We start from the raw sequence: 15918 nt of genomic DNA, 5'->3' as shown, positions 1-15918 counted from the left end.
GTGAACAGATAAATGGAGGAAGAAGTGGGAGAGTATCTGTCTGTTGAGGCAGAATCGCATGGAGCACTTTGCCGCGTATAAATGAAAAGTGGTATTTGCTGTAAATGTCAGTATTTGCCTACTGTGGTGTTTTATTTTGCTTGATTTTGCCATGATTTTAAGCAATTTTAGGTGTTGCTATGTATTTTAAATACTTACTGAAATAATGGGAAGAAAACTGTAGTGTCTACTAGGATGACTTGAAGTTGTTTGTGGGTTTAGGTAGTGATGTGGGATACTGCTTCAATGAGGAATGGACTTTTTTGTTTTAATTCTGGGGGGGGGGGTACGTTTTTTTTTTTGGAAAGTCGATATACAGTCGTACTTGCACTGGAAAAAATGTATTGGTTCCAGAACTTTTTTCCTAAGTTGAATATTTCGTAAGTAGAGCAGTACTTTATAGGTAAATACTCTAATAATTAAATAAACCCTTAAAAATTCATGAAAGTATCCCAATTTTGTAGGAAAAGTGTGAAGACACAAAAATGAGAGAAAATGATCATAAAATTATTTAAAATAAGCCATTGAAATTAATAAACTAAAGCTAAATCTATTTGTGTGTCAGGAATCTAACGTTAGGCAACAGAGGCAGAGAGCAAACGAACACATGAACACACATCTAATAAACATATAATTAAGAATTCTTTGCCATCTACAAGAAACATTGCAAGTCAGTCTGGTCTTGTCACTGTTACATTTCAATTTGATATTGGCTCACAGATCACAGCATGAGAGGCGGAATTTTGTGATCTATCAAGAAGGGTGCGATGGGAAATCTTTTTATATAATCTTGGGATTTTTTTCCCCGTCTTTTTTCCACATATTATCAAAGAAATGGCTAACAAAAATAAACTTGGCACACAACTTCTGTCAGTGTCAAAAGCAGACCTAACTGCCAATCAGACTGTTAAGGTTTGTTCTTTTTCAAAAATAGTAGCTAACCATGTTCTATGGGATATTTCACACAAAAACAGCAGTTATCGTGACTGCATGCCATGAATGTTTAAGAACTAAAAAATGACTACAACCAATAGCATGAGCATTTACTTCACATCTGTGCTTCTGTGACAATATTTTCATTTTCAGTCTGTGCTTTTTAGCCCCACCTCTAGGATTGATTTTGAAATTCAAACTACAGAGAACCAGACTAACTTGCCATGCATCTTGTACATGGCCACAGTCAGGCTGGCTTTCCAGAATAATGATTTGTAACCGAGTACCAGCTAAAAAATGCCCACGAAGAGTAAAAACAAAACAAAACATTACATGTTATTCAGATAACTATAGCCTAAACAACACAAAATATGGATCTCATGCCATGTCTGCTCTTCAATATTATTGCTGAACAATTCTGCCAACTGTTGAAGTAGATGGCAAACCGAGACCACCTTTTTCAGAGCTGTCAAAAAATTAAAAAAAAAAGTTTATGTTACAGACCCAGAAAAAAAGTGTGGCTTATATTGTTAGCCAAGTCCATAAAAATTGGAATAACTTCATACATACAGTAGATGGCAATCCTTATGCGCTTGTGTGTCTGTTATATATATTATTTCCATCAAATCAGAACCTTATTTTTTTCAGTTACATTTAAAATCCAGCATAGTTTCCCATTCCATTGGTTACGTAGTTGCCGTACACATGCATCCCATCATTTGCGCCCCAATCATGAATGAACGAGACGAGGTGGATCTCAATTACTGGCAGGCTTGGTGTAAGCACCCTACATTAATTATGCCATCTAGTCAGTTGACCTTGTGCGCTGCTGTCTGAATAACAGAGCGATATTGTGTTAAATGTCAGCATCGTTATGGGGCTCCATATCAACTTGTGTGTGGGTGTGTTTGGGAGAGGTGATTTTTTTACTTTTCACCGGCACACCAATGACTGTGCATTAAAAGCAAAAGTAGAACTGGAGCAATTAGTGAATAAGGGAAGTAAGTCTTAATCTGTCAGTGGTCTTGGCCACATATCTTATTTTCAGGCTGACCCTCAATTGTCATTACTATGTTTCCAAAGAGGTGGGCTGGTGATGAGGGACAGGAGTTGTTCACAAAAAGGGGATTCCAATCCTGCAAATGTTGACAAATGATGCTGTTGCTTGATGATGTAATGTTAGTCATTCTAGCTGCTCAGAGCAGGCTATCTTTTATTTTATTAACTGACAGCAGTGCCTTGAGATATGAGTAACTTGCTCTAAAACAGAAGAAGCCCAAAGTGGTATTTCAGCCCCTTTTTGCCTTGGCTTGTGAGCAGAATTTTTTTGTGCAGTGATAGTAAACTCAGCTCCTCTCACAACAAACTATAGTTACGTAACGTAAGTGCAAATCCATCTCAAACAAGTAGATTTTTGGAAAATCCGCAAGCCTAATACTATCTAAATTAAAATTGACACTTTAACAAATTGAAGATTTATACTAGCATTTGTACAAAACAGAACAGATACTACTATTCGTAAATGTAATGGAGAGAAATGTGATGATGATCTTGACTTCATGATCATTCCTGTGGAAGAATCAAAGGAACTGAGATGGGCGGGGTTAGGCCCATAAAAGGGGGATTAAATTAGAAGGTTAAGGATCATGTTTCAACTGTGAAAGTGGAAGTGGAGCAAATAGGTGGTGAGAAGAGTATGAGATTGGTTTGAGCAGATCTGAAAGCTCTGCAAGGGAATGTGGATGAGCTGATGATGCAAAGAGGAACAAAGTGTACTCCAGCTAAAAAGGGTTATCGTATTTTTATCACTATTCTAAATCTTTAAAGAGAAAAAGGTAAGAAAACAAGTTGGGGGCTTTTTTTCTGGCATACCTAGAGTTTAGAGCATATAAACCTCATCATTTTAAATCAAATAACATGAATATTAACGTATCGAAATACGAAATAATCTAGTTGAACTCTCCTGTGAAACTCAATCAAAGGTAATAAGACAAACAACATCTGGTATTTTCACACCAAAGTTGCTCCCCTTAAAAAGAGGCCAGGCCAATGAGTCCTCCATCTTGTCTTTCTGCTGCAGTTGCCATGACAATGGTGCACCTGTCCCCTGAGATTCCCGCGGAAAAAGAGTAGAGCAGATTAAAAAAAAAAGAGCAAAGCTGAAAAATGATGGGGGAAAGGAGAAAAGTATGCTGATGGTGGGTGAAGAGGGGCTATATGATTAAATGTAGAGATGATAGAAGATGTTATTTTAGAGCTTCTTTGATTTAGCAAGAGCAAATCTTAGCAGGTTTGTTTCTTCAAATGAGAGCATAATTCATTATGATCATATTCCTAACAGAAAATCAAGAAGCATGACCAATGATGGCTGTGCAATGACCCATCAGGGCCAAGTCACTAGAATAGCACATTGTATATTTTATTTAACAGCTTTTTTTTAGCTTGACCCCATATGTTCTTTTGCACCGAGATGTAACATGAATTGAGTAGAAAACATGTTTTGTTGCAACAGGAGAAATGCACATTTGCTCCTTAACTTCTTCACTATTTACCGCATGGCTACAGACAGTATACGTTGCTCACCTTCAAGTTATTGACTGACCATATATTGAGTGCCGTATTTTCACGACTATAAGGTGCACTTAAAAGTCTTAAATTTTATCCAAAATAGACACTGCACCTTATAATCCAGTGCGCCTTATATATGGAAAAACAGAAAACGAAAAACCACCACTGTCGGATATTAAAAAAAACACAAATGCTTTAACTGAAACAATACTGTTAAATATGCAGATGCCATCTTAGTTTACAACATCTTCCATCATATAGCTTCTCCCCCACTGCAAGATTTTATACAAAAAAAATCCAAAACATCAACAATGGCTGGCTCTAGAGGTGACTGTGTAGTGAGTGCTTCATACCTGGAAGTCAATAGCAATTACCATATTTTCACGACTATAAGGCGCACTTAAAAGTCTTAAATGTTCTCCAAAACAGACAGTGCGCCTTTTTATACAGTGCGCCTTATATATGGAAAAAAGTCATTCATTGAGGGTGCGCCTTATAGTCGTGAAAATATGGTCATTTAGAACCCCTCTGGTAAAAGCTTGCCATTATTGAAAGTAAGAAAAAAACATGCAGGCAGTTTTTTTCACTGAATTTTACATTAATTTCAGCATATCTTTGGCTAATCTGGTTGGGTGACTGCTTTTCATATGTAGCCTAAATTAGTGCTCCACAAAACGTTTTGTGCCAATCAACCATTTCTTTTAGGCTTCATTCAAAATGCAAAAGGAATTCACATTTCTTTGCCCATATTCGGCATATTTTTTATGCAGTGTGAACAGCACAATTCAGATTTTTTTTGGAATAATTCTATCCAAGGCTCATTTGTACACAGATAAGAATCATATATCTAACACCTCTGCACCCCGACTCATAGTCACATGAATGTTATTGGGTACCTCATTATCCAATTAACAAGTAAGATATGTATGTCACTTCTCTAATACAATAAATATTTTACCTTAACTTTGAAATTACACGTGAAGCTATTAGGCTAGAGAAAAAAAAACGGAGTTCACATGTTTGTCACTTCCGTGACTGCATTCAATTCAAGTAGCAATTTACTGATGTTTTTTGACAATGTAAATGACTTTAAGCCAAAGAAAAATACATTTGACAGAAAATACAAATTGGGCATCACTTACATATTTTGAAGGACTGGAATAAAATCTTATAAAATATAATATGGATATACAACTCACCATTGCGTCATTAAAATAAACAGTTGTAATTATGCCGGTGGTTTGTGTTTTTTTTTTATATCTTTATCAAGGCACTTGTACCTATACAAACAGAATTCCAAAATCATAGTGTAAAGTGGCCTATCTAATCGCAGATGTTGGTGAGGATTTGCAATGTGGATTTTAAGAAATTTATTAATTACAGACGACATGGTTAAAGACGATTGCCTGACTTTGACACACTGCTTACAAAATATAGTTTTATTTCAATAGAATCACACTTAATCATAGTGAGATTGTCGTAAAAAAGAGGTTAACAGTCCTTTGTTCAGTGACTGCATTTCGCCAACTAAAGGAGGAAGATTTGTGCTACTTAAGACATTCATTTTCACTTTAAACGGGCTTTAATGAATTCATAAACATTGCTCAGGTCAAGTTAATGATAATGGCAGTTGAAATACATTTTCTAGGTGTTTGTGGCTTCATGCAAACTGAAAGTGCTATTTTATACCTTGACCTACTTTTTTTTTTACACCAAAAAATGACAACGCCCACAAGCGCAGCCATTGTGCGACAAATGTGACAGTATAATAGTCATGACATGAGTGCTACGATGCATGAACAAGATGCATTTGAAATAGAAAAGAAAAAGTAGCTAAGAAAACAGGCATATGCTTTTTTAGTTTCGGTACAATTTGTGTGACTCAGAAGAAACCCACTTCCGCGGTCCTGGGTTTTACTAGTAGCAAAATGGGGAGCCAATATGTGACGAGTAGGCAGGACAAGCTCAATTAATCTCATTTGATGGGTTAAAATGGGATTTGGATTTAAAAATCTCTGACTATGGCTTTTCACCTTCTTTAAAAAAATGCTTTTACTAACATTCTTCTCCATTATTACACATTGGGAAAATTCAATATTTAAAAATTTATTCAACAAGATTCTTTCCACAGAAAGACACATAATCAAGGTGTTTTCTCTCTGCAGAAGTCGACAGGATTACAAGCAAAGCCAGTTTTGACAGGGATTGCCCACAATATGCTTGGGTTGTTTCCATCTAGGGTGCATAGTTAGGATAAAAAAAATACATAAATTAAGCAGAAAGACCGATTTTTTTCCCTTATGCCTTATGCCTGACATTATAGTAGGAAGTGAATGTTGCATGCTTACATGCTTCATCAGACGTATGCGTGTGTAGCAGCATGCTACTATCATTAATGTTTCATTGACTTCCAATACCTCATTCACATCAGGTGCGTTCAAAGATTTGCATCTCATATTGTGATGCTGCAATGAGCTCCATCCAATGTGAACCCATGAAGTCTTTATTCTTCTTTTCCATGTTTAAATATATATGTTGCAAATTTTGGTTACCTTCAGAGATTTGTGTTATATTCAGTACCCCCTGGGCCACCTGAACTATTGTTGAATTAGGAAAGAGAAGCAGTACAGAAAATGAATGAATTAATAGCTGCCGTCAAATTTGTAACCTTTGAGGCTGAAAGCCACACTCGTACACATGCAAGCGTGCACACTTGTCAGCAGCTATGTGCTTCTAGCTGCTCCACTCACGAGCATCCCATAATCCGATGAGATGGGGAGAGAAAAAGAGAAGTGCAGAGAATCTGAGAGGGTGAAAGCAAGGATGAATTATGAATCATGTAGAGCGATGGGCTTTGCAGCAACAGACAGTTTTAACATTTAATGATTTTTTTTTTTTTGCCAGTGCAGCAGTAAGAGCTTGAAACTGGATAAATGCATGTTGTTGCGTGTGCCCATATTGCTTTAACTTCTGGTGGATTACTTGATGTGTATTAAAATAATTCACAGTGAACTATTGGCTGTCTTTCATGGCGATTGATCAAAGACACCTAAAATGACAGGGTTTGAAAAAAAAAACACCCATTGTATGACAAGCCACCCGCCTGCAGATAAAACAGGTTAAAATTAACCAAGGAAATAAGCAACCACTCTTTATAGTATCTGTACTAGTGTAATATGTCTCTGTTTTCTGCTTTTTACATTTAAGCATATGACAAAACCAGTCTACTTTCTCAATCCATTAAATTATTCAGGGAAAACTAAATATATATAATTTGATGTTTTTATTACTCATTGCAAAAAAATATCTGGGCAACAGTAGTCTTGCAAAATATATTACAGCAAAATATCCCCGAGTTAGACCCTTGGACTATAGGTTTGAGACCTAAATATGAAAGTAATAAAACATTTAAGAAGAACAATTTTAATTCGAGCACAAGAATGTTAATTTAAAACTATAAATGTTAGAATTTTAAATTGATTTACATATAAAAAAACATTAGAAAAAATACAGTAATTAACAAGTGTTAAACTAGAAGCCCCTTTCCAGTTAAAATGGATTATAAGTAGCATCATCAATGTTTCCAATGGCATTGCATGAGTATAAAAAAAAATTGTGAAATTCATGAATGGCAGTGAACAAGTAGAAAAAATATTTTTCAAATAATATTCTGTATCTTGAATTATTGTGTTAGTGTAAAAAAAATGTGACTATGTTGTATGTCGAGTTTTTGATTTCCTTGGCAACCGCCGCTACTCTTTGTCCGATTCCTGCCTGATGTCATTCATGCATTCATTTTTCTATTTTTGTCACACGCGCCTCCGGGCGCTGCTATAAAAAGTAGCAGCAACAGCAAAGGAGAAGGAGTGTTTTTGACAAAACTATGAATATTCTTAGTATGGGGAGGATAAACAATGAGTGGGAATTGGTAGCACGCAGATGAATCATGATGCATATTTGCTTAGGTGGTTTGTGTGTGTGAGCAGGATGCGATGAAGTGGGAATGTGTCTTATTCCCTACACTGCCTATACTATTAATATTTCATCAGCACAAATGAGATTGATCTTCTATGTTAACTGCTATATGAGAAAGGGGGAGTGGTGGCACAGTAGATGAGGCGGGGGGGAGAAAACGCAAAGCAAAACTGAGGCATGAAGAGGAATCGGCAATATGCTACGGGATCCACTGACTGCGGCTTAGTTTTCCTTTTGATATAGTGAGAGAGCTCACCACATCACTGACCGAGCCATCCTATGGGTGTTTGTAGTGGGTGGTCTCTAGTTTGAGCTTCACGTGGAGACCTGTAGCAGTGAATGGCCATCCCGTGCTGCCTCTTCACCATCACGCTGTCAAAAGCGGGAAGGTCCTCGGAGAATTGACAGCCAGAGCGCACTGAGCAGAGCGGGAGGGAATAAGCACAGGGAGGAGGAGATCACTTAGATCAGCGAGAAGCCGAGGAGCTCGCCGTTGCTCGGGCAGGGTCGTCGGGAGTGGAGGGAGACGAGTGTTCGTGCTCTGTTGGGCTGCAGGAAGTCGGGTCTATCCGTTCGGACCTCGGAGTTTCTCATCAAGAGTGAGCAAGTGGAGAGGTCATTAATGATTTCGCTATCTCTCTGCCGCTGCTTTGCAGGAGTGGTGCCAGCCAAGAGGAGTCCAAAACTGGTGGTGAGTATTACCATGTGTGTGTGTGTGCATGAGTCTGAATGAGACATTCTATTTAAAGAACAAAAGACACAACGATAAGGCATGACATCAAACTACCTCCCCGCCAGTTCTGCAACAACAGCTTCCCATTCCTTCTTTGTCCTGTCTCTACCATTTATTCTTTTCTAAAATGATTCCCTTCTGCTCCTATTTTCATGATTTGCGGTGCAGAAAATACTCAAACAAAATTACACTTGACTAGTTACTGTTCGTGTCCACAAACATGACAGAATAAGGGCAAAAATGTTTAAGGGGTCTCTACGGATTCAATGTTTACAAATCTGTTACTTTGATGAAACTAAAATAATTAGATACCCTAAAAGGGCACAATTCTGAGGATATTTCCTTTACGGGTCAATTTTAAGTTAGTAAGATAAATAGTTGTCAAAGCATAACCAATCAGTAACCAATTAAATTAAACTGACTTTTTAGAATCCAAGCTAGGCAGTCAAGAAAATGTGGAGTTATGAGATGTTTCTAAGTATTAAAAAGAACTGCTTGGTGAAAATGAACCAGATCAGCCCTAAAAATGTTTTTTTTTTTTTTACATTGACCACACAGTAACTTTGTCATATTACAATGTACAGTTCTGGAACCCAGGATCACACACATCATCAACCTTCCACCCATTGTGACTGCTGCTAAATTAACATTAATAAGAAATCTGACTCCCAGCAACAATGTGCAAACTTTCAGCAGTAAATGAAAGGCCTATAACGTAGTCCGACCTAAACGAGACCAAGCAACTCCCCATTTTTACTACTCCTACTCCAATCTAATAATAAAATAAATCAATATAGAGCAGAAGCGATACCAGTGCTGGTGTAAATGATTGTCACCTTAATAAACCCCAGGAAAGTAACTGCAAAGGTATTTCCTCTGGACATACGTATACGGTTTGCCCTCGGTTCAATCCGCACAATTTAATGGAAGAAAAAGATTAGAATTAAGAGCACCTACCCTTGGGACATTTGGATTAGGATTATTTTTTCAAAGGGTTATCAAGCGTGCTCACGTGGCACGTTGGCCAATGATGACAGGGCGCCACTGCTTTTTGCCTGACTGTCCTTTTGTATTACTTTTCCGTAGAGGAAAGGCCACAAAACCACTCCTCCCCTCTTTAATATGCCAGAAAAATGTCACGCCATGTGCGCCATTGTGTCGCCACAAAACCGTTGCTGTTTGGAATCGAAAAGATGCTGAACGTAAACTCCCATACACAACAACGGTTGTGCCTTCTCAACCCATCAAGCATGAAGTCAAGCTAAAAACAAAAGAAAGTCCCTTGCCTCATTTTATCAACTAGCTACACGGTTGAGCCCTCGTCTCTAGGTACCGGAGAATATGACAATAGGTTCGTTGTTTAATTAATTGCGAATAATCCAGTTAGGTAATTCTAAGAAAGTGGATGACATTTAAGAATATGTTTAAAAAAATCTCTATTAATTCCCCTCTTGAGAAATGTTGGCCTTTTGCTGAATCAGAATGTTAAGAAATAATATAGGATAATGAGACGGTCAAGCCAATCCCTCATTTACTGCCAGCCCAGGTAAATCTAGTCAGAGTAAGTGCTGTGATAGTTGGGAAAAAAGCTGCAATTATGCTGCAAATCTAAATTCGTTTATCACTAGTAGCCAAAGACATTGAAATTGCACAATCTGCAATCAATCCATCAGACCTTAGACCATGGGTGGGCAAACTTTTCGGCCCGGGGGCCACATTGACTTTAAAAATTTGACAGATGGGCCGGGTCAGCACAAGATACGATACATATAAAAAACAGCATCCGTTAACAGTACATATGAAACACAAACTTAGACTTATTAAAGTAAAAAGGAATGTATTAAGAAATATTAAAATGTAATTTAAAAAAAGATAGAGGGGCTGTAAAAAACGAAAAACAAATAAGAGTGGACAGAGCTACTGCCAATGGCTTCCGCGCGAAGGCGCCATCTTGGGGAAAAAAACATTTTGACAACGTCGGCGGGCCGGATTAAAAGGCCTCAGTGGGTGGGATAGGCTGTAGCACCCCTTGTGAGGATAAGCGGTACAGAAAATAAATGAATGAATTTAATTTTATTCTGATCCATTTACAATTAACAGGAGGAATGGCAAATTTACTTTGATTTTTAATTCGGTGGTTCAAATGGATTGGAAATCCGTAGCCATCTATAACATGCAACAGGTTAAAAACCCCACTTGCAACAATAATCAAAATGGATTGGACATCAATTACCTTCAATGGTGACGGGACAATAATAAATATATAGTAATATAGTGAAAATGTCAAATAGATACTTTTTCATTATTTCAATTACCAGCTTTAGAAATAGCATATTGCTTTTAATTCAATGTCTTTGACTTAAGCATTTAAAATTCAGATCAGCCTTGATTTTTCAGTCCCAAAATGGGTACATTCAAAAGAAATACTTTCTCACAATTTCAACTGTTTTTGTCTTGCAACCATGGCAACCAAGTCTTCTCAATTGCAAAAAATTCTGAGCGAAAGATGCATACTGCTGATGCCACAAAAGAAAAAACCTTGAATGTTTTTCCACTGCTGAATCTTCACTCTGAAAATGACGCACTTATCACTTTGCCCTCTGCCCCCATCTTCTACTCCTTTATACCCACACGTCTCCCCCATCCTCTCACCCTTTTATTATGCATTCAGCACCAGTTAGAAAGGAAGGACAGCCAGAGCAGCTCCCAACACAGCGTTTGCAGCCATCGCAGCACCCACACGGACTCTCCTAACCACGCGCCCTCGACTATGCCTAGCGAGGCCGTACTACCCACTCCCGCCGCCCCCACTCATCCGCTGCCAGGCTTGCCCCCCCACGACCCTACAGATGGAACTCTCACCCTCCAGAAGAAGCCAGACCCCTTTAAAATCTGGGCGCAATCAAGGAGCATGTACGAGAGCAGATGTGAGTAGCGCTGAGTGTTAATATTTATGATATTTAAGTGCTGTATTAAAGCTCTATGGGTGATTTGTGTTTGATGCGGTCTTGACAAATTATTGCAGGATGAATCGTGGCAGATTTACATTAGTGGTGAAGAGTGGGTCCTTGAAACACAACCACTTGCATTGGAATCGGTGTAGGCTTTGCGTTTGGGTGCTTGTGCGGTGTATGAACTATTATACGTTTTCGAAAAAATCTTTGTCAAGAATAATCTCGCATTCACTGCCATTGAAAGCTGAAGATTTCCCATTCATTTGAATGAGGATTTGAATTAGATGTCTTATGATCGTCAATAGCAGCAAATGGATTAAGTACATTTGTGAAATATAATGGCATCTAATAATGAGCTTTTTGCAAATACTGTTGGATAAATTACAACAAAACATTGCTCTTGTATCGATTGAATTTTAATACCATTTTTTTAATGTTTCTTGTTTAGAGACGGCAGTTAACAGTTAGATTCAATTTTTATTACAGTACTGATTTGAAATATGAGTGACCCCAATTGATTTTTGAGTTACAACTGCTGTGTTTGCCAAGTAAAGTCGACACAATTCACTTCACAGCAAGGAGTACTTTGGAAGACAGTAATCAATTCTTGAAAAAGTTCATCAAATTATGACCATCTTCTTAAAGTATTATACTTCCGACAGAACACATGCAATCAAATGTTTTGCAAAATTACATTCTACGAATCCACAATTAATTTATCAGCCTCAAACCACAATCAGGCTTGGAGGTAGCAACCCTATCAAACTTAATTAATTCCAAGACATCTACAAATAATGGATTACCAATTTTAGATATTGTCCACAACAAGAACAAGAAGAACAAAAAGAGTAATCTTTAAAGCCTGCCACCAGGTGTTTAAAAATGGATATTGTGTGTAATAGTGTTTGTCTTCTTGGTTCAACTTTTTAAAGTGCAACAATACATTTAGACACAATGCCCCTGTCTTCAATTAATCAATCTGCAATTAATTATTCAGCCCCGAGACAAATGGATAAAATTAAATCTGGTTCTGAGAATTAAAGCGCATGCATCACTATAATATACCTACCATTTCTTTCTGATTCATCCACCAATAACATAATAATAAGGTAAAGACATTTTGGTTAGATTCCTCACCGTGAAGACAAAACCGAGTGACTTTTTGAGCCCTCCCTGCAGCACAAATATCTGAACAGCATTTTGATTCTTATTGCATTTTTTGCAAACTACATAAACAGATCAATTCTTTCAATTCCATTCATTTCGGGGGCTCCCATTTTGTGCAGCATTATCTTTTGCCATATTACAATGCTTATGAGTAAGCGAGATGCATGTTGTGACTACGTGAATCTGGTGAAAATTCTACATAAGATTTCCGACAATTGTACGACATATACAGTGTATACATATATAAAAACTTCAAGAGATTTGTAGGATTAAAAGGCCACAGACAAAGTGTGTCCCCTTTTCACGTTTTCCCTCATTTGGAGTCGATGATTAGCACATCCATTTGATGTGATTGCATTATTCGCTTAGCCCCTCATTCATCAAACATCTGCTGTGTTATCTTGTTGCCAATAGACGTGAACTCTCTGTTATGTGGTGCAGGGGTGGTTAATAATAATGGCAGCCCATGGAATCTAGGACTGCTGCTGATTAAATATTAACTGGGCCCAGAAATGCCTGCTTTAAGATAGGCCTGATTAGTGTATGTATTTGATAACCCCTAGAGAAGATCTACACTCATATGTGTAGCATGGAAAAAGAAAACACGCACTAGAAAAAGAAAAAGACAAAGATTCTCAAAGAGGCCCAATTCTGTCAGTGTGTTTATAGTTCATACAGACCTGTGCTTAACCTCTTTAATGCTAGAATTTTCCTAGCAAAGGTAAATAGAATCTAGTGCAGATTAAGAAAACCTTGCATGGTTTTTTTTTAATTTTTTTGCAGGTATAAAAAATTAGTGCTTTCGCTACAGTTTCACATTTGGCTTCTCTTTGTATTTCAGTGCCAGATTACCAGGAACAGGATATTTTCCTTTGGCGAAAAGATACAGGTTTTGGTTTCCGTATCCTTGGGGGAAATGAACCAGGAGAGCCTGTAAGTATTGTTCTTTATGTATGTTTTATCAATATAATGCAGTAATTAATCTATTTTGTATGATGATGAAGTTGACTTAAAGTACTCTGTATTTAAAGTTATGTAATACCAATACAGACGCTACCAATCCGCCACTACAATGCCGTCCATGTACTGTGTATTTGAAGTAGTGTTGCACCGATACAGATACTAGTATCTAGTACTAGTAAAATGACATCAACAATATTTGTGAGTACAAGGACATAACTTGCCGATGCTGCGCAAATTGAAATCTATTTTCCAAATGCTGGTCATCGCACCCAACATGACCACTACTACACACACAACCATAACAAAGAAGTACTTATCACATTTCCTTGAACGTAAATTATCACTAGTAAATGTCCCTTTTTCCCCAAAAACATGGTATTGGTGTGGTAACAGCGTTTGAATCGGAACGAATGGCATCGGTGCAACATTCATTTGAAGTATCGTACGCTAAAGCAGTACATTTCAATGCATCTGTGTTGTTGTAGATTTACATAGGTCACATTGTGAAGTATGGCGCGGCAGATGAGGATGGACGGCTGCGGTCAGGCGATGAGCTAATCTGCGTGGATGGCACGGCAGTGGTGGGAAAATCTCACCAGTTGGTGGTGCAGCTCATGCAGCAGGCAGCCAAGCAGGGTCATGTTAACCTCACAGTCAGAAGGAAGTCCCCTGGATTCCCAGGTGGGCATTTACAAGTACAGAGAAATCTTCTCAACCGAGCCTTGCCTCAAATAGCAACAATCTGCGAGTTGTTGACATCCATTAAAAGGGTTTACCAAGAAAAAGCATTTTTCACTCGCAGGACACTGGTACCTCAATTTGAGTTTTGCAAGATATGACCCATCAGTCGGGCATTTTAGTTCTCCTTGGTTTGTTAGTACTGAATTACTATGGCCCTTCCGGCTATTCACAGCTTCAGTGAAATTTAAAAAAAAGAAGGGCAGCACTTTGGGTTGAAATCTGGTTCATTAACTGATTGGCTTTAACCATTCAGCTAACTCTTGCTCAGTTGCACAATCTGCATTTCAATGCTCAATTTTATTTACGCATACACACTATGTAGCAGATTTCACCAATTTTTGTCACCATTGGCACTTAGCCAAGCTGCAACTAAGCCCTTCAAAACATTGGTTTTGCTACACTGCTTGCCACCCAATCCCAAACCACAATGGGAATAAACAACGAGAAACGCACACACATAGCTACGGAAATTGGTAGTGTTCAACCAGCCTGCCTTGCATGTTTTGGAGATGTAGGGGAAATGTTATTTTGTATGTGGATTATTAAAAGTTGAAGGGTTGGATTAGAAAGTCCTCCAACCTTAAAATGACTTTACTGTCCTCATCACCAGTATCAAAAGGGGAAGGTGACGTGCCGCCATCGCCCGCCTCCTCCCACCATAGCAGCACCCAAGCACCTAGCTTGACGGAAGGCAAACGGACCCCCCAAGGAAGTCAGAACTCTCTCAACACGGTCAGCTCGGGAAGCGGGTCTACCAGTGGCATTGGAAGTGGTGGAGGGGGCGGCAGCGGTAGTGCTGTGGTTCCCGCCTCTCTGCAGCCGTACGACGTGGAGATCCAACGCGGAGAAAACGAAGGCTTCGGTTTTGTCATCGTGTCGTCAGTTTCCAGGCCTGATGCCGGAACCACCTTTGGTGAGTGAACGAGAGGCTATTTACGGGGTCTAAGCTGGGTCTTAAATTCTTCTTAAATTCACTCATCTTAATGAAGTGCCATTTAAACAGCATTGGATTTTGTTGCATTTCATGAAATTGTTTCTGAAAATGTGGACATTTGCTATTTGCAAAGTCTGGTGTATTGATTAGTCATCAATTTAAAAGTAGCAGCCCTAGTTGGAAGAAATAATGCCCCTTGGAAATAACCACAATGTGGCCCGTGAGTTTGACACTTCTCTAATACACATATATGGGTTGGCGCTGATGAAACTTTCCAATTCAATTTGACTTTGATTTGTCGAAACAAATTTTGCATCTTTCCGAAAATCCCTACTTTTCTCAGTGATTAATCATCATTGTGCCCCAGTTACTTCAAAGCTGCAATATTTGGGTCTCAAAGCTACTTTTTTCCAGAGGCACACTTGCTTAATTCAGCAAAACCCCTTCTGCACTAATGAGTCATTTTCCTCACCAGCTTGCATTCTTTTGTGAACACCATGAGGTGGTTGGGATGCACTTAATAGCAAGGTCACAAACCTGCTATTGTGAATTTAGGGATTTAGATATCACTGTCAGCAGCAGCGTTCATTCCGATGGTTTTATCGCAAGCATCATCCCTAAACCCGACCTCGCCGCTACATTCAATTGTGTCAGTAACCAGTACAATCACAATAATCAAAGGTGCTTAGCTATCAGGCTATTAAGTGGGGTGCCAACAGCCTCTTCTAACATATACAACCTATCACAGCTGCTTGTTAAAATGCTTGCCGCAACCATGCTTCAATTCGGCCCCGCGCAAAGAATGCACATACAAATGTAACGCAATGCAAACAACATTGAATCGTACATTTGTGGTTATGCAACATACATCAACATAAGTTGTGTGAGTCCTCAATATTTTTTTTAATAAA

General features: G+C 38.4%; 1 protein-coding gene across 12 annotated transcripts in view; it reads left to right on the top strand.

Moving 5' to 3' along the window:
* Positions 1–15918, top strand: part of LOC144200340 (membrane-associated guanylate kinase, WW and PDZ domain-containing protein 1-like) — a 76995-nt gene that overhangs the window by 49494 nt on the left and 11583 nt on the right. For all 12 annotated transcript variants that reach the window (XM_077723016.1, XM_077722939.1, XM_077722865.1 and 9 more), the window contains 5 exons: positions 8172–8206; positions 10920–11175; positions 13211–13302; positions 13818–14013; positions 14684–14986. In XM_077723016.1, the coding sequence (XP_077579142.1) occupies positions 8172–8206; positions 10920–11175; positions 13211–13302; positions 13818–14013; positions 14684–14986 (882 nt within the window). The remainder of the gene's footprint in view (positions 1–8171; positions 8207–10919; positions 11176–13210; positions 13303–13817; positions 14014–14683; positions 14987–15918) is intronic.

The sequence above is a fragment of the Stigmatopora nigra genome, chromosome 1 (genome assembly GCF_051989575.1).
Source record: "Stigmatopora nigra isolate UIUO_SnigA chromosome 1, RoL_Snig_1.1, whole genome shotgun sequence".
NCBI classification, from domain to species: Eukaryota; Metazoa; Chordata; class Actinopteri; order Syngnathiformes; family Syngnathidae; genus Stigmatopora; species Stigmatopora nigra.
Note: the sequence above shows the minus strand (reverse complement) of the source record. Positions and strands in the feature narration are given on the sequence as shown.